The sequence below is a fragment of the Helicoverpa zea genome, chromosome 20 (assembly GCF_022581195.2).
Source record: "Helicoverpa zea isolate HzStark_Cry1AcR chromosome 20, ilHelZeax1.1, whole genome shotgun sequence".
Lineage (NCBI taxonomy): Eukaryota > Metazoa > Arthropoda > Insecta > Lepidoptera > Noctuidae > Helicoverpa > Helicoverpa zea.
Window position 1 is genome coordinate 11,062,847 of NC_061471.1, and position 24,853 is coordinate 11,087,699.

The window sequence follows — 24,853 nt, forward strand, 5'->3', positions numbered from 1 at the left end:
AGAGATTTCTGAGAGTATGCTTTTGAAAGCTTCAATTTTGTTCGTTATGCTGAGATATGTCAGGGCGATGTTAATAAACAAAAAATCATAAGGTTATGTAGGTATGTAGTTATAGAAACAAAAGTTATTTTTTACCATAGCTAAAAGTTATTACTAATCTCAAAACCTCACCAAATCATCACGTAACAAAATACACCATTCTACAAAAAAGTGCTTCATAAATCCATGGCATTTTCCACGGTTTTCAGCAGCCATTGTGACACCGTCGATGTACAGAATAATTGGCAGTAACGACTCAATACTGTCATTGTCATAGACATTTTGAGATGGATCACGTATGGGCTATGGTGTTTTATTTTTATTGTTTATTTTTTGTACATGTTTCCACCTGCGTTCCGATGAAAATGTTTCTTGCATTAGGATAAAAAGAAGGTAATATGTTATTCTGATCTACAACTTAAGTTTTCATTAGCTAACATTAACTTAGCTGTTTATGGGTGATTGAGGAACAAACATCTAACGTACCAATCGGAATAAATTGTTTGCAACTTTTTGCAACGTCGCCGCGTCGTTCATTGAACCGTGCGAAGTAAAACTTAGCCGTTAAAAAATATAAAGAGATAATACGTTGCCGAAAAAAAGGTAGGTAAACTAGTACTCTTCAGACCCTTTTACATAAATCCTGAGACCATAGAATTCTAAAAAGTTATTTCAAGCTGACAGTGATACGCGGTTTCACAAACAAGCCAGATGTGTCGCTCGCCAATATTTGAGTGCAAGCGAATGTAACGCGGGTACGCGGGCCCACTCTAATATTTGATGCATCTCGTGTGTCAAACGCATCTGCAAACGTACGGTGAATCTTCTGTTTTGCATGCGTGAGGGTATGACAATTTATGTGAAATGGGTAAATATAGCTTATGAAATCAGCAAATATTGTTTGTTTAATCGCTTTTCCACGTCTCGATAAACCACTTTTCAGTTACCTACAAGTCAACCATTGTTATAGTTCGGCCATTCAGAGAATGCGTTCCTGACACGTCGCGATTGAACTGACGACGTAACTTTGCAATGGCGTTGCAGTTACGATAAAAATATTTTTGCTGGTTGTTTACCGTTTTAACAATTGAGGAGCATTAAAACAACATTATTATATCAATAATCAATGAATGTAGTTACGTCGTCAGTTCAATCGCGACGTGTCAGGAACGCATTCTCTGAATGGCCGAACTATAAGCAGTTTAAGTGGTAAAGTAATTCTCAAAGGGTTTTCCTCATAGAACCTCTATTTTCGAAAACGGCTTCTAACACAAACTGACAAAATACGTGACTATTAATACTAAGCACACTTTAGGTTGTAAAATAAGCACGCCACAAAATTTCAAACAACATTTTGCCATGTATTTTTAGGGAAACGATGATCGCGTTCCTGAACGCCCTTAGGCTAAAACTACATCACCTACTTGTTAAAACAAGCTAAATGAGCATCTTTGCCAGGAAAACTAATTGGAACCCGCCCAAGGGCATGATTCCACTTCAGAAAGGAAACCTTATTAGGCCGGGGTAATTATATGTCAGTCCGGGGACGCTATGGAATTTTGCCGGATTTTTTGACGATTTTTTGGGAGGTGTTACAAATTTTTTAATGGGATGTTATTGCGGTTGGATTTTGATAAATGAGTAACCAAGTGAATCTTCCTGAAAAATAATTTGATCAGTACATTGATCAAAGTAGGTATACCTACTTTTTACTTGTGATTCTTATGATAACATAGACATTGCATTGGCTGAATAAGTGTTAAAGTACTCTAAAAGATCTATCAAAAGAATAGGTCAACATTTTTTATTATTTGTTACCACAAAAAAATAACAATAAACCGTCGAAAGAACTATTCAAAAAGACACGCGTCGCCGCCGAAATAAACCCGTTAATTATCAAATTCGCTCATTATTTCGAAGCGAAGAATCATTAAAGCATGCATCGTACCTTGACCCGAGCTGAGAAGGAAGCCAGTCGTTATGCCGACCTGAATGGTGACGCCCGGGTGACGCCCGGGTGACGCTCCGGGTGACGCTCAGGGCGACAGACACTGAAAATTAACCCTTGATTGTATGGCTGGAAAAAATGCTGGGAGACGTTTGATTTGTGTGGATATGAAATTCGCTTAAATTTTTTATTAATTCATATGGAGTGCGATATGTAAGCATTTTATAAAATGATGTCTGTTTCAGATGGTAAATAATAGATGACAATAATAATAATAAATATGAATAATATAATATGAATAATATGTGATAAACGCTGAGTCAGAAATCTAAATAAAAAACATGTTTTATGTATATTTGCTTGTTCGGTTATGTGTGCGTCATAAGCGCGAATAAATGCTTTGACTTTGACTATTAATACATATGCCTATTGAAATAGACTAGATGCCCAGTAAAATAAATATTTTAGTCAAGTCTGAATGAATCACATTTCACTTACGGAAAATATCATTTTAATTTAGCTCACCAGATCCACATTAAAACAGTCAGTTTCCATTAAACCTATTTCTGCATTTATAAACGAGAGCTTAATGGCGACCCTTTTGTGTTGATATCTTTTCACTTACCTGCAATTAAACAGCGGAAGTTATTTACTATAACTTTATATTATCTGCATTTTATTATCTCTGTCTGGTCTGGTCTATTAGCTAAATATGCACACAGATAATGAGGTATCTAGGTATTTTATTCATTAAAATCTTACAATAATTAATATAAATGTTATTTTTTGTATGATTTTTCACAAACTAGTTTCTAAGTTAACAGTTATTTGAAGAAAAATCTAAACCAATCAAGATTTTTTCGAAGTTCCTAATAAAAGCTTTATCTTACTGCTTTTATTTTTTCGAAACTGACTGAAAATTAAATGATATACACCCTCCGGTCGTGTCGGATTGCCGTCCCAGCGGGCTATGAGAGTGAGGAAATAGAGAGTGCACCTGTGTCAGAGCAAATGCTGCCCATACAGCCATTTTTTGTCGCAGATATGATAAAGATGTAACAAGTCGCAACAGTTTCGTAACTGATACGACACAACGTGACTGTGTAGGGATTAGCTTTTATGAGTTGTAACGGTTCAGTAAAAATGTGACGGAAACTAGATTCAGTAACTTTGTGTGGTCGCTGTGTCGATACTTTACAGCTTAATTTGTAACCACACATTTTAGAAACTTTGCGTTTGGTTTGTAACCAGTGTGCAATGTTGACACAATTGTGTTGTAACTGGGTAGTAACATGTGTAGTCGATGTTCCAGAACACTTTAACAATAACTTGCATATATAAAAACATGACGAGAGCCAGTTATTCTCAAACTGTCTATGTTTTCTGCCATTATCAACCATTTAATGAAATTTAAAATGAGTAAACAACCAAAAACCTTACGTAAATTCTGATGGACTTCAACTTTTTACAGAAGAGTAAAAGAAATAAGTACGTCCCAAAATATCTCAAGTGCCTAATTGTACTCGTACACAAGTTTTTTTTTTATTATAATACCTAATATTTTTTTCATGATGTGCATTGTTGGTAGGGCACATTGACGGATACCCATTTTTTTGAACTTAAAACTTATTATTTTCTAGGCCATTTACAGGAAAACAGTACGGAATTTAGTGGAGGATATTAGTGGTATAGTCCCTAGTGCCAAAGTTTCAACTTTCGAGCTCCAAATCGCTGTTTTTTCGTTTTCTCGGCCAAAACAAGACGTCTTCGTCTTTAACTCAAGTACTCGGCACAAGCGATATTAATTCTGATGAGCCTCCTTTGGTTAGAACAATGAAAAAAGGCATCTTGACTTGATAAAAACTTTGGGAAACACTGTAACCAAATATTAAGAGAAACCATCTTAAAAATCTAGTAATTTTGTAACAATTTACCGTAACATGTCGACACGTGTCGACACATTATCGTAACTTTGTGACTAGTTGCGACGAGCATATTTTTCATAACAAACATCAAAAATGTTTTTTCATAGTTCATTATTTATCAATTTTATGAGTAAATCTTGCTAAAATAATTTGTATTAGGATTAAAATATTTGATATTCTATTTAAATGGAAGCTTTTAAGCACTCGATGTGCATAATTTTATATTTTTATTTTATTTAACAAAAGTTTTTCTTTCGCCAGAATTATGAAAACATGATATTACGGTGGCGCGTTGGAAATATCAACATATTCAAAGAAATTACACAGTAAACTTTTTTTCCCAATAAGATTTGAGCATTATAAACCATATTAATTAATGAAAACTAAAACTTTGTTAACTTACCTTGAGTTCATCAACTCAAGGTAAGTAAACCATCATTATGGGATTTCTTGTATTTTGTATTCGTCGTGTCACTCACGCACGAGCCAACGAAATTGATCGAACGAATGAATGATTGAATGATTAGTGCTAACTCTGGTTAAAATATGGTAACAATGTTACGACACGGCGACGTAAATTAGAAACCAAATGTTACTTGTTTATTGTGTCGAGATCTTCCCCATTTTTAGTTGCAGCGACGGCGCTAACACGGAACGTCGACGAGATTATGTTTCGAGATAGATCAGTGTCGACGCTAAGTGTCGAAACGGTTACGTTATGTTCGCAAAAATGGTTATATGGGTGTGCTGTGCTTATGTACTGCATGGCTGGCTGATCTTATATAAAAGCCGCTGTGGCCGACAATCGGCTAGTTCGCCATTATTATTTAGGAGTTTCTTCTTCTTTTGTGTCGATGACATGTCTTATAGTGAAACTACACTTTTCAGCCCAATATTCCGCCATAGCGAGATCACGGCCGGATGCGCTCATTAGGTCCTCTCGCGATCAAGTTTCAGGGCACACTTTGGTGCTGCCATCTATGTATAAATCATAACACCACTGAGTACTTACCAAATACACCTGGATACTTATCTAATGTATAGCGTAGTCTCGAGTCATCATTATCACAGCATTCTCCCATTTTTTGAGGTTCACTTAGGGTGATTACTTCTATGCCTACTGCCTACATTTTTATATTGCCTTTACTTGAATTGTCAATACTGTGACGTAAGAGGTAGATTAATTTACAATTAGATATAACGAGTGAATTGTATGTGTGGTCTCCTTCTTAAGCTATTTTACTAAACCCATATGATCTTGTAATCTTTGGATACATCCAGTCATGAAAGATAAGTGTAGTTTTAAGTAACCTACCAAATCCTGCAGAGTCAACCACTTAGTGCAAGCACCAATGTAAATATTAAAAAAATCTAATCACACGAGTATACTTACAACTTTAAATGGTAATTACGTAACGTCAATAACGTTATATTCGAACCAATTAATTAACGTAAAATATTTTCGTGAAGGTAATCAACTCAGTGATTACCTACAATGGTTTTTCAGGAAACTTTTCAGGACCCTATACGATCACTTCCGGGTTCAATTTGATTGTAACTTTTATAATTTTAAACATCATATTTTTAGTTATCGTTGTTTTTGCTCCTCTCCATTATTATAAATTATAAATTCTCTCTCCCAAAATAATTCAATTTAGAATGCTATTTCCACTAAAATATTTTAACCACACATTTTGGAGCTATCCAAAGGGATTTATTAAATTAAACAAAACAAAGCATTTTTGTAATTGTTTTTATTAAAACATTCACAATCATCGTTTACAGTATATCACTATAGGTAATGTCAGTCGGGTTCGCCTAATAATAAAAAGTATTTTTTCATTTATTTATTTTTAACAACAAACAGGATTTAAAATTTATCAATTTCGTTTTGCCGTGCAATTAAAAATTAACATGTTGCAGTCAATTAAAAAAAACATGATTTAATTTACAATTACTAAATTAGGATTTTAAAATAAACTTTACTTTTTTTAATTGCTTGCAACATAACACTTAGTATAGTAGTATAATTAAGTTTTGTATATTTATAATATCATTGTAACAACTATTTTATTCTAGAAAAAAAGTCACTTTGTAAAATACTGCTGAGCAATGACGAGGCGATGGCTTGCCTTGATCGAAGCCACAGCGATGTTTAAATTTTGCAGTGATAACACAATAATACTGTCAAAATAGTCAAAACTAACTTCAGATACCATATCAATTAAAGCAGGATTCATCAAAAAGACATTTTTTTTAAAAAAGTACCATTGGCAAACCATCTGGTGTGAACCAGTTATTTGACTTTAATATTCTATTTGGTTAAACTTGCTACCAATTCTATTTAGACGAAAAAATTAAATAATGAAATTACAATATTTTCCCAGCTTAGACCCACAAAGAGTTTTCAATTCGGTGTTTTACGAAGACCAGACATTTTAATATTGTTTCGTTTGTTTGTTAGAATTGTCGGAGCTTATCACTAACTCCGCTCGACTTACGACTCCCATTCAAATATTTAATTAAATGGCCTAACTCCTTTCATACAAATGTTAGTTTCTATCTAACGACTTGTTCACTCTTGACATAATCAAGTCACGAGTAATTAACGTAACAAAATATGCTAACACGTCGTCCTAGCAGTTCAGAACGTAATTTGTAACTAGTTCAATATATTTTACACCTTAAATATTAATTTATATTATAATTAATTTATATAGTTACAATATTAACATTACTTTTCACAGAATATACAATGCGGGTGGTGGTTTCATGACATTCAGTGATGTAGTGAACATGCATTAAAATAGATGAATGGCTATTGATTATAATTATTGGGTAAAATGTAACACATTATGTTAAAATATAGAACAGTTTACCATTTATTAGTGGTAACGTAAAAGTAAGTTTAAACAAACATTTATACACTTATAATGAGGCAATTCCGTTTTACGCATAGTACTCGTAACTATTTTGTTACAAAATAGAAAAGCGTTGTTAACACATCTTTCTAGGTAAAATGATTATAATCTAAACAATTTCATAGTAGGAACAAACGATAGTATAACTAGGAATTTAGATAACGATTTCATATAATTATATGTATAATAGGATAATAATTATAGGATAACTAATCATAATCATTTTTATTACAAAAAGTGGCAATAAGTTTTAACAATGCTAACTTTAATAACTAACTTTAAAATAAATATTGAAGTAAAAATAATTCAATTTATTTCTGAAATGTTTCTAAACCATTATCAAAATAAGTGTCTCAATAGATACATAATAACATCTTCAGTACAGAATTTTTATAACACTCCATCCATCCTCCGAGCCTTTTTCCCAAACTATGTTGGGGTCGGCTTCCAGTCTAACCGGATCTAGCTGAGTACTAGTGCTTTACAAGGAGCGACTGCCCTGCCTGACCTCCTCAACCCAGTTACCCGGGCAACCCAATACCCCTTGGTTAGACTGGTGTCAGACTTACTGGCTTCTGACTACCCGTAACGACTGCCAAGGATGTTCTATGACAGCCGGGACCTACAGTTTAACGTGCCATCCGAAACACAGTCATTGGTGTCTAAGATATACTTAGAAAGTACATACAAACTTAGAAAAGTTGCATTGGTACTTGCCTGACCTGGAATCGAACCCGCGCCCTCATACTCGAGAGGTTGGTTCTTTGCCCACTAGGTCACCACGACTTTTATAACACTCTATTGCAAAAAAAAAACACATAAAAAGAACAAATTACAAAAACATATACAGCATGTTCTGCAAAACTAGTTTGATATAAAGGTGAGTACATACGTGCTCGTATTTACACGGCCTCGCGCCGGGGTGCGAAACACGTCACACGTTGGATAAAATGCAGCCACTGTGCTTAATAGCCGTTTACAGGGTGAAAATAGTGCCACCGTAATGTGTATGAAATAAAACTGGAATTGCTTGGCTGTTTTTTTTTTTTTTGTAGAATGGATTTAGTTTAAAAAAAACCTATATTGCGGGGCGTGTTTATTAGGCCTTTTTGCGTGAAATAGATCCAATTTGTACGAAATGTATGATGTATGGGATTCTAACTTTAAGTTAAGTCATAAGGCATGGATCAAAACTGACGATTATGATACAGTAATGCTCAGTGATTATCAGTCTGCCTGTAACATTTTCAGAGTTTATTAAGCGTGTGAGACGAAGCTTGCAACTATTTATGTATGAAACTCTACGTGATATTGCAACTACACCGCATATTTTAGCGCAACTTCTCACAAAGAAGTTTATAATTATCTAACATTGCGAGTATATTATACAGAACTTTGCCAAAGATATAGCTGTACTTCATCCTCGTTTTCACAAGTTTATTCACACCTGCAACATATACTCTTTTCAATTCGATCATTAATCCATTAGACTGATTTCGAACTTTAAAATAGAAAAAAGCTTTAAAAGCTACATTTAAAACACATGTTTTAAAAAAAGCGAAACCAACTATTAGTGCCTGAATGACTCGTTAAAAACACCCCGTATAACTCCATAGGATTGCGTTCTGTGGGCGAACGCCTTTGAGGGCGCTGCGCCAGTTATTTGCTTTACAAAGTAAACACGCATGCAGTTCGACGTCCACACGTCTGCGGCTACACCCTCTATATTAGAAATCATGGATTTAGTACCAGTTACGGTACAAACTGTACATTAATTCTGAGGTGGGCAGGTGAATGAAGATTTACAAAGCACTTTACGACACGATGAAACATTGGATAACGTAGTATGTATTGGTCTAACGCCTATAGCCGTAACAGAGTATAATAATGAAATATTCTCTAGTTTATTAAATAATACTCCCTACCTTAGTCGTCTTTGTGAAATCTTATAGCTTTCATCCCGCTGTTAGTAACAGGTGCTACTTTGAAGAATACCTGGGAAATATTCTCAGCCAAAAACATGGTCCTAATTAAAATAATTGTTTGTGTTGTAAAATAACAATTAAGAAAGACAACCGCGCGGTAAGTGTGTAACCCTGCCAGACAAAGTTTAAATTCAATCAATCACTTTTGCGTTCGCGTGGCATTTTCCGTTATCTATCTTACGTTGTTTATTTTAGAAGTTTCATAAACTTGTACTAGACGGCTTAATATGTTCCGAACCTTTTCTAACATCAAGGGATTTCCTAGAAACGACACGTGTAAAACTAAGCATTTTCTAGATTTACAAAACAGTTATGAAATCTGTCAGAAGAAATTTTAATAATTTTGGAAGTATCAAGGATTCCCACAGGGCTCAACACTGGGTTCACTTCTGTGGAATATCACTACAAAAAGGGTTTGAAAGGAGTTTTTAAAGTTTATATCCTAAGGGACAACCTTTACAAGTCACTACAATATTTTGTAGCTTAATAAAACAGAAACAATTGTTTTCAACTTACCTACTAACAAAGCAGACTTATTTTCATTGGAGATGATGCCAAAAAGATACAACTTGACTTTCCCAATTCAAAATGATGAATTATTTCTTAAATTCAAGGACACCACACAATCATAGAGTAACTTACTTTTTGAGTGGCAGCGATGGACTATAGAGCTTGGTTCATTTGATTGACCAACTTGCATATTAATGGGGAGAGAAGAGCGAGGCGTGCTCAATATACGCCATTGTTCGGTAGCCATCGGGGACAATGATACGCGCTGTTAACGTGTCATAGGTAGGTGATTGTAGTACTTGCTTATCTTTTATGGCTATGTAAATATGATGGGGATTTATTTGCGTGTTCTGAAGATATTTAGGAAGATTCTATTTTTAATTTTGGCTGGTTTCAAACCCGACGCAAAAAGTAGGGTGTGTTATAAGCATGGCTATGTGTGTCTGTGGCACTATAGATTGTAGACGGTTGAACCGATTTAGATAGATACAGTGTTTTACATGGTGATGAAAGATGAAGGATCAAATTTTACACACTCTATTTATTCATGTATCTCATCTAAATCTGTTGAGCCATTTTCGCATGTTTAGTTAATAAAGAAAGAATAAACATATTAATAGCCCGAGAGTATTTACAAAACGTCAATAAAGATGTTGACTTTACAAGAAAACACCATTATTTACCAGGTTAAAATCTCAGCAAAATTATATTGTTGTTCCAACAGTTTGGTAAACTGTAAGATATTGTTATTTATGGCTTCAATTTGTATCAAGATTCAGCTGTTCATCCTGTTAGCGATTAATTAAATTATTTATAATTGCTTTTTAAAATAAATCCCTCATAAATTGATGTGCGACCTTGAAACTGTTTTGCAGAACATTTACACTGTATAAAATTGTACTGTATTAGGTAAATGAAGTACGAAAGGATGGAAGTAACCAAAATATGCTCTAGGATAAAAACTTCATGGATATTACACATACTGAGTATCTATTTACATGTAAGAGTAAATAATGATTAAGAATATATGTATTTTTATGCAGTATTTAAATAAAACAGTCGACATTAACTTTTTACATTGTCATTTTCACCGAGAATATTAAACCAACTATGTATGTATTTCTGATTTTAAAAAGCTTAAGTTACATTTTAATTAACAGAATTAATTAAAGAACTCATACTTAAACGTGAACCTCAAACCATATATAAGCCCCTTATACGTGGTTGAGAAGTAAAAAAATAAATATAAATTAAAAAATACGACGCCGAAACAATTTCGTGAAAACGCGAACAAGTGGGCGGATATTTTAATTAATTAACTAGGTACGTAATATTATTTTCAATAAATACAATTAATAAAGATATAAATATAATTCCGTGTATTTTATCATTGTTATAATAATTTAATTATTATTTATTATATACTACAACAGTTTTCTCACTTAAGAGTACAACCACTTGACTTATGGTCTTTGGATGTAAATTCCTTTAAGAACTTTATGTACCTAATTACATTACAAAACTAAAAGCAACTAAAACAATATTGTGATCTTTCTACTACTAACAAAATATTTTTATACCTAGGAGAAATAATTTGTAGGTGTAGAAATTTTCCAAGTACCTTCAGGGAGAGAATCGTTTTACAAGAGAGATTACATTAACAAAATCGAATAAAATCTTCATAAAATTTCTATCTACACTTAAAATCTACACCCAAATACCACAGCATCACATCACTCAGTCACAAGTGTCCATCACTATCTAAAAGTAGGTCTAAATGCAACTCTCGCGCACCTTTCTCGCAGTGGTGACGACTTCAGGCCGGCGCGCCGCCGCGATGTCGGCGCTGCGAGCTGTCACCCCGCGGTTGACTACGCATATACTTACTGATGACTGTGGGATGAAGAAAATATTTTAATTTAATGGTTCGACAAATTTGTTAATTGTTGGGAAACTACACTATTCCCGAGTACTGTTACTGTTACAGCCTTTTATCGTCCCACTGCTGGGCACAGTCCTCCTCCTACACGGAGAAGGATTCAGCTATTTCCGAGTAATATAGGCTATATTTCACCCGGGCAAGAGTTCCTACGAGACGTGAGTGAAACCTCGGGAAAACGGCTAGTTTGTAAATAATATCTTATCTATATTGGTACAGACAGGTTTTTAAAGTATTTTCCTAAAAGTAAAATATTTTTTGGGCATATCTGTTTACGTTTAATGTATACCGAGAAATCGAAATGAAAATAATATACTACAGTGCCCTCCAGATTATGTCTCTTACGCAGAAATATTCAGTCTTACTGTTGCACGAATTTCCGAGAAAATGAAAGTAAAAAATAATGTTTGAGCTGCACTTAAAATTTACTGATGTTGTAGTAAGGTACATATATTAGCATCTTGAATTGAAAATTTAATTAAATTTAAATTACTCTTGAATACCAGGTATTTACGAGTTAACATTACCACATAAAAGAACTTAATAATACACATGGCGTTTTAATCCATTTCCCGCTAACCCATTCCATTAAACACGTTGTTTTTTTCCTGTATCTCGTCTGATGCAGTTTTCTTATTAATTAAGTAAAATGCGTCATTAACATGCAAACCCGTGCTTAGTCTAAGCAGTAGGTATATTAATTTGCGTATCGATTTAATTATGTGCATTTTGTTTGTGAATGTACTATAATTTGCGTTATCTCGACGCGTTTAATGAAGAAAATGTATTCATTAATTAACAAGTTTTGTGAAATATTTAAAATGTTTAGTAAATGATCATGTATTATGTCGAAAACAGATAAAAAACTTGACTCTAACGGCCAGTTTCTTCATCAAAAGTAATGTCTAAAGTAAAAGTAACGGTCAAATTCGTTTTTTCAAGGCTAAAGTGACAGCAAAACTAATAGAAAAAATTAATTTGACCGTTGCTTTTACTTTAGACATAACTTTGACTTTTACTTTGGCTTTTACTTTTGATGAAGAAACTGGCTGTAAGACTACACGACAAACTTTGAGTCGGCCGATATTTTGTTTGGGCTCATAAATCAGTATGAGGATGAATGGAAATTCGCACATTACAAAGGCCTAGTGTTGGTTTAATCTGCAGTGTGCAGATGTCAGAACGTGCACATTTAAACCTTAAAAACATTTACCGAAGCGCGAACCGAACTCTAAACTTTATACCAAACTTACATCTTCAACAATTCACTTGCAAACGAAAATGGCTACGCTCGTGATTCTTGGGTAAACTAGAAAGTATAGGAGGTATACTCACAGCACTGCCTGGTATGATTGGTCTATCGCTGAATATCCTGTGAGGGTCTGCGTCTAACCCAGGAGTAGACAGCTTACTGTATTCACCTATTGGTTTCTTATCTGCAACAAAATGTCTGCAATTTATTTAGTACTAGCTGTAGCAATCTGACATGAAAACAAAACTAGGGTTAGTTGCTATATTTTCAATTACTAATGGAAAAATTATAGCATTGAAAGTCTAAAGTCCTCATTCAAGAACTATATTTTCTTGTCATTGACCTTTTTGGTATAGTTCCGGTGTTTCAGATGACCAAGAAGGTAATACAATTTTCAGAATACATTTTAACCACTGACCTCTATATTTACCACTGGACAGGCTGTTGTCAACGTGCGTTTGTGCCCGTTTGATAATCGCCATTTTGGCGCTGTTAGACGTAGCGAGTGTCCGTGGTACTAAAATTATTTTTACAGTGAACCAATGAACAAACACTTCTCTCACAGCCATTTGAAATTATATGTCAAAATTAGTTCTGTGGACACTCGCTTAGACGTCGCTTATTATAGATTTACTAGCAGATTTTTTTGAGCGACAACAAGCAATTGACAACTAATACGTAAACTTTGATACCTGAAACCGAGCGATAAGTTACCATAGATGTAATATAACAAACAAGATTGCGCACGCTCAAAATATATATTTACGAAAATAAACTCTATTCCAACGCAATAAGGTACTAAATTTGTTGCATAATACACAGAGGCAAATCCGAGCCGAGAGGGATAGTTAGAACGGAGGCCGTTTGTCTCTTTCTAACACCTTGCCAGCATAAAAAATGTTGTGATCAACAGTTTTGTCTTCCCAAAAAAACAATTGAATCACATATATTTTTATCTTATTTTAACAATTGTAAGTCAACAAATTAATAAAAATCGCATTAATTTATTCTACGAATAAATTATTTATATAAATTACACTACGCAACAAAATTTTCCTTTTTTATTGTATCCAAGGTGAAACATATAAATTTTTGCAGATTATCTATCACAGAATCGAAGCGTACACAGGACTGCTCTAGCACGTCTAGTTTTGGAGAAAAACCAATCTGAAAATGCCTTAAAACGCTTTTTTAACGATATTTAAAGCCATTTTTCTACAGACACTATTTTTTTTTCGTATTTTCTAACTAAAGAATCATTTAGCACTGCTCTTCTCAATTCAAATCCAGTTTACTTTACATCAGTACGAGTTTCCATTCCCGTGATATTTTTTTTCAGCTACGTCGTACGATTTTCCTTACATTACTAATTGACATTTTTGTTTGGACAAAATACACCGTAAATGTAAAATCTTGAGAAAGAAAACTCGTAATGATGTAAAGTAACTGGATTTGAATTGAGAAGAGCAGTACTAAATGATTCTTTAGTTAGAAAATACGAAAAAAAAATAGTGTCTGTAGAAAAATGGCTTTAAATATCGTTAAAAAAGCGTTTTTAGGCATTTTCAGATTGGTTTTTCTCCAAAACTAGACGTGCTAGAGCAGTCCAGTGTTCTAGACTTCGATTCTGTGATAGATAATCTGCAAAAAATTATATGTTTCACCTTAGATACGAAAATGCTGTTGACTAGTGTTATTATTCTTAAAACATAAACAACATTTTTTTTTTCTAGCTGTAACCCTGAACATTCATGGCGCGTAATCAGCATTTAAAATTTTGTTTATATTTTGTGTATTAAATCAATTTAAACTATTTAAATGGTGAAAAAGTGTTGCGTTTATACTTGTCAAAGTGAATCCTATGGTGGTTGCAATATATCGTTCCACAGGTTAGCTAATAATAACATTTTCGTAAACCAAACAACTAGGGTGCCCATGAATTCTTGTAATGAGTAAAAATATGGGTGATGGATTTTAAAACTGTTGTACTATTGTTATAGCTTCCCAAAAAATGAAGAAAGGCGACATAAATGGCTCAGCAGTCTATATATGAAGTAGAAATACAAAAAAAAACAGTCTTCACTTCGAATCTTCCTGCTTTTATACTGCTAATTCCCGCTAATTATTAAAAGCCTTTATTTTATTAAGGTCACAAACTGCGTAAGTTAAAACTTCAATACCAATCTGCGTTTAATAATCTTAGCAAATTCGGATTTGTCTCACATAGCATCTCATAGTCACCCTATTAGAAAGGGACAGACAGCCTCCGTACTAACTGTTTCACTCGGCTCGTTTTTTGGGTTTATGTGCGCAGTCCTGTTTACTAATATTATGTCTATGTAAGTTACTAGCTGCGCTGAAAGTTAGTGTTGCCCAAATGCAAGAACAAGACGAGACTTAGCCAGTCTTGGTCTTGGTCTTGCGCCAATACACCTGGTCTTGGTCTTGGTCTTGGTCTTGCGCTCCCAGTCTTGGTCTTGGTCTTGGTCTTGCAGCAAGAGTCTTGCAAGTCTTGCAATTACCTATTAGTCTATTACTATTTATTAAAGTTTACTTTAAATCTTAGAAAAACGTATTAGAATTGGAACATTGTGAGCTTGAATTGACATAGCCATAGTAAAGATCAAGCAGATTAATAAATAACTGAAGATTTGATAAGAAATTCGAAAAATCAACTGACCTATATGTCGTTTTCCATGGAAGTAACTGTTTCTTAATAAACATTTATGATTTATAAGCTTACATTTGCTAAAACATGTAAAAAAATGTAAGAAATATAATGACTAAATGTACAATAATAGTACCTAAGTAATTAGTTTAAAACCATATAAGTAATCAATATTATAATATATACTTACTAGAATGAATTAATATGACATCTACTACCTATCCTTACCATTTTATCCTAATCATAATACTACTTGCGAGATCAGTATAATGTATTCATTTTCATTCTAAAACTTATTTATTCTTTGGAACACCTGTATGTAGGTACTCTACTAGGAAATTATTTTGCATGAGTATACCTACGCCCTATGGCGGCAATCAAATAGTGTCAAATGTTATGATTTCGGCGTGGCGGCAACGATTGTTGTAGATTTCAAAAGAAGCCGCCGGCGCGTGTATCATAACCATGTACTTCCGAAAAGCGGCAAATTTCTTTGAGAAGTAAGTACAAAACCTTTGATGCCGCATTATCAAAGTGCCGATGGTTAAAACATAACTATGCATGCACGCAGTTTGATTTTAATAGATATTTTTTTATTCGCTATGTTTATGGTATTAGTCGTAATGCGCATAGGTCGTTTTTCATATTCTTTGATACAGTTTTTTGCGTCTCATAGAATTCCTAAGCGTACCTACCAATACACCGAACTGTTACACCTAACTACTCAGTGAAATAGCGCTAAGTCCTAGCTGCAAGACGCAAGAGTCTTGCAGGCTATGTCTTGTTCTTGCTCAAGTCTTGCACGGTCAGTCTTGGTCTTGGTCTTGCTAAAAATACGCGGTCTTGTTCTTGGTCTTGGTCTTGCAAAAACGCAAGAACAAGACCAAGACTGCAAGACCAAGACTGAATTTGGGCAACACTACTGAAAGTGTAGCGCATAACCGACATAATAATCGGAGTATACATGGGACGATCCAAGGAACATCACTCAAAAAACTTCTACATGATGAATACTTACCATAATGACAAGGAATGATATCAGGGTCAGTATCCTCCCCACTTCCCTCCATCTTCAGCTCGTACTGACTGCAGTAGTCCAGCTTGGGAGACGCACAGTAAGTGTTCAGGTTGTCCTGCTTCGACAACGACTCCACGCTTTGTTCCATGTAGAGTGCGTTGCTGAGGAAACGTGAATGATGTAGGGTTCTAGCTTAACAACTGACAACTGGTGATTAAGAGCTAAAATGAAAATCAGATGGGCATTTGATGAAGAGAGAGACAATCTACAAGTTACAAGAATGAGATGAGTAGGACCACGAAGGTACCTATTATTGGATACACTCCTCAAAAACCACCAAATAAAATAAAAAGTCTTAAGTAACTATATTACAACAGAAATGATAAAAATAATACACAAATCTAAAAATCTTTATATTTGTGGCAAATAAATGAATTCCACGTGACAAATACCTAAGAATTCCCAACACAATCTCAGGAAAAGTTACTCCCGAAAATCCCAAATAAAAACAACTGAGAGGTACAAGATACAATGGAGAAAAAACCTCAAGGTCTATCTATATCTAGACACTGAGCCTTTTCTAAAGCCTTTGGATCCGCTTTAGATGTCTTTACGCAAAATACAAAGACATACATACAAATATGTATGCATAGGTGTTCGGGTAATACACGAACCAATCTTGATACAAGGATAATCACGGCTTTAAAAAAATAAATATCATTTCTGAGGTTGACTGTGTTAACATTAGCACGTGTTTTGAAACAAAAGAAGCTTTCACGGTATTGAACTTTATTCTAAGTAAAATGGTTTTTAGCTTCCTCGTTTCATGAATATTATACTTATTTTATTACGTTTTACGTTTCCCTATGTTTTTCACCTCATTGTGGTGCTATTTAGTATTTTTTGTCTGTTGAAAGGTAAATAAATGTGATGAAATTCAAAATATACATCTAATTTCAGGTTTTCTACAATATTCTGTTCTTTTATTGTTTGTACATTTTATTGTTGCCACCTTCTTTATTTAATCCTTTAAACAACGGGACCTTATTTTATCTACTCTCTGAGATCTGAGACAAATGTATATGAGACATATATTTATGAAGCTACCATTATATTCCTAGCAAAAACACAAATAGATCAGTACCTAAACTTTTTCAAAACTCTTACCCACTCCAAATCTTAGCCAAAAATCCAAGCCCAACCACTTTCTAATTAGCTCAACTAAAAATTGTGGCAGCAACACACCAACCTACCTCAATCTGTCTTTCGTCAATAGATTTTCAACCTAATCAGAATAGTGGAAGGTTAATGTTCGATTTCTCTTGACAGATTAGGGTAGATTGACCTGCTGGCATCTGTCCTGCAAAAATCCAAAGCAATCTTACGTGGAAGGAGGATGCTTATCTATGTCGTGTCTCCTGGCTGCATGTCGCCGGTATAGCGCCGTGATGACGCCACAGACTCCTGTGCAGAGCAGTGCAGCTACTGACAGCAGGGAGACCAGCATTGGAGACAGCGGGATTGAAGTGCTCACTCCTGGTTGAAGATAGATAACACAAAATATTAAAAAGTTTAGGTGACACAATGGGCGGTCTTGGGAACTTTTAGATAGATTGGATTAGTAGTAGAAATAGAAGAAGAAATGGTGATTTAGAATTGTGTACTTATAGCTTATTGACTATTTTCTTTTTTATAGTGTTATAGGTGGAATACTTGGCAACTGGGGTTAGACTGGTTTTTACAATATATCCGATAGCAGATAGAAGTTATTATCCTAATTCCTGAGGGATGCTTCCGATATTTACAGGTCCAGGTAAACAAAGGAACAAAGAATCTATAATATTTAGCTGCTATTACATTAAACTAGTTTAAAACTTAACACTGGTGATAACAATGAACATAGATGCAATGAAAGCACATACATCTTATACCTGCTTCTAATGTTTACCCCAAAAAAGATAGAAGTCTTAACAATACAATGCCACCTAATTCATGCAACCCTGTATCCATCAGTAATTACCAATGTCAGTTCACACACCATTACTTCCCATGGGTCCCATAAGGAGGTCCTAATGAGGCGAGCCGGGGGACAGCCGGTGTCATCCACGTGAGCATTAACGACATCACCCTACCCGCCGAGCATGATAATTATAGATCGTTCAAATAATGGGCGAATACGCCGAACAATGTGTTTCCCGGATGGTGTACTATATTGTGTTAATGGTTCCTTTTCTTTTTGTTCTGATTCAGGTTTGGCTGTAATTGGGATTGAAGATTTGTTTTCGCATATTATGTATATGTTTTTTATTTGCCTATGCTGTTCTACTGCGCGGGAAAACTTTCCCTCATTTTATTAACCTGTGGCCAGTCGGCGTTCTAAGGGCAAGGAAGCGCTTTCTTACTCTAGGTCGCCCTAGCTTATGTATATACATATATTCCTTGAAACGTCTCTAATAAAGCTTTGTATTGCAAGTAATTGAGTATTCAGCTGTCATGGTGCATGTTACAACTTTGATTCCCACTCATGATAAATTGTTCGGGTATTGTAGTGTCTGTTTTCATAATTTGAAAATCGCTGGCAAGGATAAAAATGTATGCTAGTACGAAAATGTAAGACATTTGAAAGGTGTTACATTTATTATGTATACCTACATAGACTAGTTTGTTTTTACAATGTAATCATTATTCCTTAGAAACGATTTCACGTAAATTCCTCCCCCGGGGTAAATAGAGGTCGAACAATTATTCGAATGGCCAACAGTACTGGAGTGAGAGTTTTAAATTAAGTAAATGTCTTTGATTATTTTCTACCAAATAAGAAGACTTCGAAAAGTCAAAAAGAATAAGAAATGTGTATTTTATACATAAAGGATGTTTTCAAAGACTGGTAATGCATTGAACGCCTCGTTAAATCTAACTTAGCATCATCTTGCCAATATACTGTGTTTGTATGCTTTTATGATACAAAACACAATATGCGCTCGTTCCACCACTTTTGAGTATTTTCTGGATTTTATTCATAAGAAAGCCATAGATGATATTCAAAAAAATAATGTCAACGGTATCTTCTTACCCAGGGGTCATAACGGCAAAGTCGAAAACGGCCATAAAATAACATCGATAATTGTAGCCCGCTTGAGTTCAAAAGCATAATCAATCAAGTTAGCTTATAAACAACCTGAGACAAACTTCAGTCCTAAGAGGACTTAAAAATATCGAGAGAACAGAACCCGAGACCACATGCACGGCAGTCGCACTTACGTTCACTAGGCCAAAAGCACACTCGAAAACAAAACACTATCTGGCAAACTCAGCAAAACAAACGCGACCTCTAAATATGCAATAACCATTACAGTTTGTGAGTAATCGCAGCATCTAATTGTAGCAAGTTGCAAACTGCCGTGAGTAATGTTACTGCACCGTACTATACTAAGTACACCGTACTGTACGAGTATACTGTACTGTATTAAGGACCAAGTTTACAGCATAAACGTCAGTTTTCTTAAAACAATTGTTCATGTTCCATTTTTAAAATAAACAGATGTCTTAAAAAACGGGCATTTTTGTCGTCGGTAAACTTGGGTGTAAGTATACCGTACTGTACTAAGGTCCAAGTACACCGACAAAATAAACGGCAGGTTTTTTAAAACAATTGTTCGCTAAGACTCAATTTTCACAGTAAACGTAAACGGTTACTTTAAGAAAAACTGAGGTTTATGTCGCCCGTGAACTTGGGCATCAGCTTACCGCACATTACTAAGGACCAAGTTCACCGACAAAATGAACGGCAGTTTTTTTTAAAGCAGCTGTTAACTATTAATCACGTTGAATTTTCAAATTAAACAGTGGTTTTATGAAAAAGCGGACGTTCATGTAGTCGGTGAACTTGGGCCTATGTACAGTGTACTATATAGGTACTATGGTATCCTTGACTGTACTATACTTACAGATTTACGAGAACAACTGGTTATTTAACTTTGTATTGTTTGGCGATATTTATTGTGTTTTAACCGAGTGTTGCTTGCTTAGGGGATTAGGTTACTGTTTTGTAAATGTTGGGTGGGTTTTTAGTTTAGTTCCCCGGGTAAGTGTGAAAATAAAGTTGTTTTGTGAAGTTGTGCGTGAAATAACAATATTAGTTGAAATGTCAATAGAAAATGTGTCAAGCGGCTAACAAATTGGCCCGCAATAAATTATGACAAAGTTGTCTATATCAGAATATGAAAGTTGATGTAAGTGACTTTGGCAATGACAATTGACCACTGTTTTGTTTTAAAACACACCATTAAAACCCACAGTTTGACCTATTTGAAGTCCGTCCTTTTTCCCGAAGTCTTGTCTTGTTTACCCTATAAAAGTGTATTTCGGTAGACGTCTGCCCTTATCGTAAAGTTGTCAGTCGCGAGGCGTCATTATCGCAAACAGGCTGAATTATAAAGGCTTTCCTAGTCGACATTAATTTATTCCACTGCCTGTTGTCGTAATCATTTACGACTAAAAGTGAATGAAAAATAAATTCCTAGGAATTAAAGTTGATAATTTTATTTTTTGGAGGAAAATTTCGTTGTTGCGAAATTTTCTTGTTTTTAATGAAATGTAGTCGTAATTAAGTTTGTTGGAAACTAAAATGTATTAATTAACGTGACGACTGTGAGAATGAGGTGTCATGATTGATCCTGGGGTAGGTTACGTGTACTGTGTAAGGTTTTCCATTAAAATATTTCAATAGGAACCCGAAGTTCCGGAGTCTGGACGTATGCCAGGCAGCATGGTAACATACGCGTCCACTATACTGAGAACTTAAAACATAACTTGTGAAACGTAGTCACCACAGCAATATATTTCACTTCCACAAAAACATTGTCATAATTATTAAAATCCTCAATAGATTGTACAGTCCATCAAAATATTCGTCCGCATCGCAGTCAAATTATAATTAAATATCTGAAATGCTGAGCGACTTATATCGCCAACTGTACCTACTTACTATAAATAAGTTATTTTTAGAGCCGAATTAAACAAAGAGAAAATATTCCAGCGATTGTTTGCGGAACGAGTCCGGAGGCATTTTTATTAATTTTCTTTTCATTGCCAACTTCTTGGTTTCAACTTTTTAATTGTAATTTTGGATTAGGTAGACTTTAGTGTTACGGTTTCTTTGATTGCAAAAAAGCCTGTAGCTAAATGGCTTGGTATTTTTTAACAATTGAGGGACGAAAACAAAATTTAACAGAATCAGAACCTTGGACTTCCAGTCAGCAATTCCAGCCATTTTTAGTTATGTTTATGTTGCATTTTTTTTTTCTTCTAAAGTCTCTGATCTTCATTCGATCATTCAATGTTCTATGTAATTTTTGGTAACTTAGTCATTTGCTAGTTTACCCCACAAGTACGGATTACCATTTTGTTTGTGCAGTTTTACTATCGTGAAGTCACTAGTAGTCAACTTCGGACCAGCAAAGTTATATAACGAGGTCTAGTCCTACTCACCTGTATACTTATCAGGCGGCCTGATGGCCACAGTATAGAGCGTGACCTCCTCACTCCTGCCCTTAGCGTTGGCAGCATACAGCACCAGGGTGTAGCTGGAGCGGCTGTCCAGGTCTCGGACTTCGAACGTTGGAGTGTGGTTTGAGGAGACGTTTGCTCGCACCTGGGAAAGATAATGAAGGTAAGTGGATGATTTAAAGTTTAGCGAGTTTAAGTTCATTGTGCTCAGGTAGCTGGATATGAGTTTAAATAACATTTTGGGAGATGAAGTGGTCAATGTTTAGTATTCTTGAAGGTATAATGGCGCAATCAAGGGCAAAAAAGCTTTCTAGACAAATCTTAAAAAAATCTAGACATGAAAATACACAATTTTTAAACTTCTCGATTTTTTTTTTCAGTACAATTTCGAGTCAAAATACATGTTTTTCATATATTTAAATCAATTTTGTGAATTTTCCGTTCTTACCATCAACGAAGGCAATTCCAACACTTCCATATAGAACACCTGAGGCAGTCCCCCATCAAAGCCCTCGAGGCACTCCACCAGCAGAGTATCAGCACTCTGGTTCACCACCGAGCAGTTCTGCAGAGCCGTGGGGTTCCCTGCTGAAACCCACTCGATTTAGAACCTTAACCTTTTTAATTAAAGGTGAAAATTGTTTGGCACAGGTGGGTCTAAAAAGGCGAAATATAGAGTGAACCAAGGCTTTTCTTAGTATTTCTGCATTGTTTCAAGGACGTTATTAAATCTCGTTTGCGCCATACAATACTGCTGTTTATGTGCATTTGATTGTAAAATATTAAAATGGAAACTCAAAATGGTTATCGGAGCTGGTCGTGTATTAACCGGAGTAATGTTTTAAGGAGATAATTACGAATGATTTATTCATTTTGTGAGTTCAAGCATGGTTTTATGTATTCTGGTTTTTAAAATTCCGTAAATAAACAGAAACAATGTATTCTAGTTGCATTTAACACATAACAAATACTCAACAGCTTTCATAGTTTCAAGTGAGAAGGATCAAACTAACAAAAATTGAACAAAAACATTCCGATTTTAAACCGGTAATTACCAATACAAATTGTTACAGAATTGCAGCAAAATATTGCATGCTGATTCCCGTAGTTTATCATCACAACGATAAACAAAGTGACGCGAACTTTCTCTCCAATGCAAACTAACTTTGTAACGTACGTTCTACAAATTGAATTACATACACACACACTATCGCAACTCTGACGCACACATGCACAAAACATCCGGTGAAACTGAATACGAAAAATGGAACCAGTGGAACTTATTGTTCGTTCAGCTTTTGGAGTACGATTGTGAAAAAATATTCGTTGTTTTAATCTTTGAAAAGGTTAGGTATATTGGAAAGTGATTTCCTTCTACAACTTCTAAAGGGACTAAATTTCACTAATTCATATGTAAATCAGTCATTATTTTTTTTTTTTGTTTTTTTACCAAATATATAAATTCTGAAATGCTTTATCCACAGGTCCTTGTCAAATTAATAGTGCTCAGTACTAGACACAGTCCACCATACTTACAAACTTACCAACCGGTGAAAATAAACCATAAAAACCTACAAACACATTTGCAACCACACCGTCAATTTCCTGAAACCATATCAAAACTGAACCTCACAGAATTTTCAGAAAAACACAGGCACCCTTTTTTCCTTGTATTTTTTTTCTCAAAGACATAAATAGCTTACCTGCAGCAACGAGTTTGTATAGACAGGGCACCTCCTGTCTTCCCACGGTGTTGGTGGCAGTGCATAGAACTGTGCCGAAGTCCAGGTCCGTGGTGGGGGTGTAGCGAAGAGTTGAGGTGTTCCCGAAGACCGTGTAGAGGCTGGTGGGAGAATATTGTGATGAGCGACGGGATATTTTTTAGGTGCTGTAGTATGTAAATTTGTGGATCGCTTCAAATAAGTGGAATGTGCTTTTGTCTGGATTGTTAACACCAAAAATGTAGTAGACAGGGATCAGCCACTAGGATATATTGGTACATTGGTACATTGGTATATAATATTTTGTTGAATAACTAATTGATGCATGAATAATGATCTATTCGCCATGATAAGGATGTAATTTTTCTGGATATCTGCTAATTACGTCGCTATGATTTACGATGCTGATAAGTTGTTGATTTCTATTAAATAGCAGTCCATATTTATCCTTGTATTAACAGGAAAAAGCTTCAACCATTTACCCTCGACCTTTGACCACAATTCCTTTAAACCCGTAACACCACACAGAACTGGCAATCAAGCGTATTCAAGTTCAGCTGTCAAACTGTGCAGTTCACAGAAATCGAGGCACAATGACAAAGTGTTAGTTCGCAAAATGCTGGGCTGTTAGGCGATACGCAGAGCAAAATGCTAGGGTGTTAGTACCAGGCTATCTGGAACGGGATACGAGTGTGCCTACCGCCTCGAATGACGAGTGTGACGCTACACTAATTCCAAGTAGTAGATTCACCTCCATTGATACAATGAATACTGGGTAGCCTAAGTTTCAACTGAGTGTTCGAATGTACTCGGGTGCCGCCACTGTGTTTAGTTACAATTGAAAGCAATGATGAAGAAAGTTACACGAACGATAACAAGTAGTAGCTACTTATTAGATATTGATCAACTCGCTTTTCGCGGTTGGTCCGTATATGGATGACTAATATGATGACCATTTTCGTGACGAGTTCCTCCCTATTGCGGAAGGCACGTTTAATGTAGCTGCAAAGTTGTTCACCAGACATATAGATTACTTTATTGTAACACATCTCAATTGTTATAAAATGATCTTATTGTAGGGAAACTAAGTATCAAAATATTCATCCGTATCGCTGTCAGCTGGGATCGTGCCCAAAAGGCTGGCTGCATTGCCACGCTGGATGGCAATGCATATCCTTTGACCGAAGTATAGGCCAGCCCTTTGGTCACGAGTGGACTCCACTAATCGCTTACTAATTTCTCGAAAGAGTCTGTGGGCACTTGGGCCCCATGGTCCCAGGGTTTCAACCCCAAACGGCTCAAAAATGCAATTGCCGGTGAGGTTTACATATTTGTGCCGCTTGAGGTTTTCCGCGGCTGCAGCAGCTGCACCGACACAGCTCGCCATACTGGGAAGGTGGGAAGGTGCAAGGGTATCGA

General features: G+C 35.3%; 1 protein-coding gene across 1 annotated transcript in view; it reads right to left on the reverse strand.

Annotated features, from left to right (window-relative positions):
- Positions 1-10,923: 10,923 nt before the first annotated feature.
- LOC124640334 (neural cell adhesion molecule 2-like) overlaps positions 10,924-24,853 on the reverse strand; it is a 138,049-nt gene continuing 124,119 nt past the window's right edge. The window contains exons 11-17 of the mRNA XM_047178048.1: positions 23,417-23,556; positions 22,162-22,298; positions 21,696-21,858; positions 17,591-17,741; positions 16,206-16,366; positions 12,603-12,703; positions 10,924-11,221 (exon numbers count right to left, since the gene is read on the reverse strand). Of these exons, the coding sequence (XP_047034004.1) occupies positions 11,102-11,221; positions 12,603-12,703; positions 16,206-16,366; positions 17,591-17,741; positions 21,696-21,858; positions 22,162-22,298; positions 23,417-23,556 (973 nt within the window). The 3' untranslated portion in view covers positions 10,924-11,101. The remainder of the gene's footprint in view (positions 11,222-12,602; positions 12,704-16,205; positions 16,367-17,590; positions 17,742-21,695; positions 21,859-22,161; positions 22,299-23,416; positions 23,557-24,853) is intronic.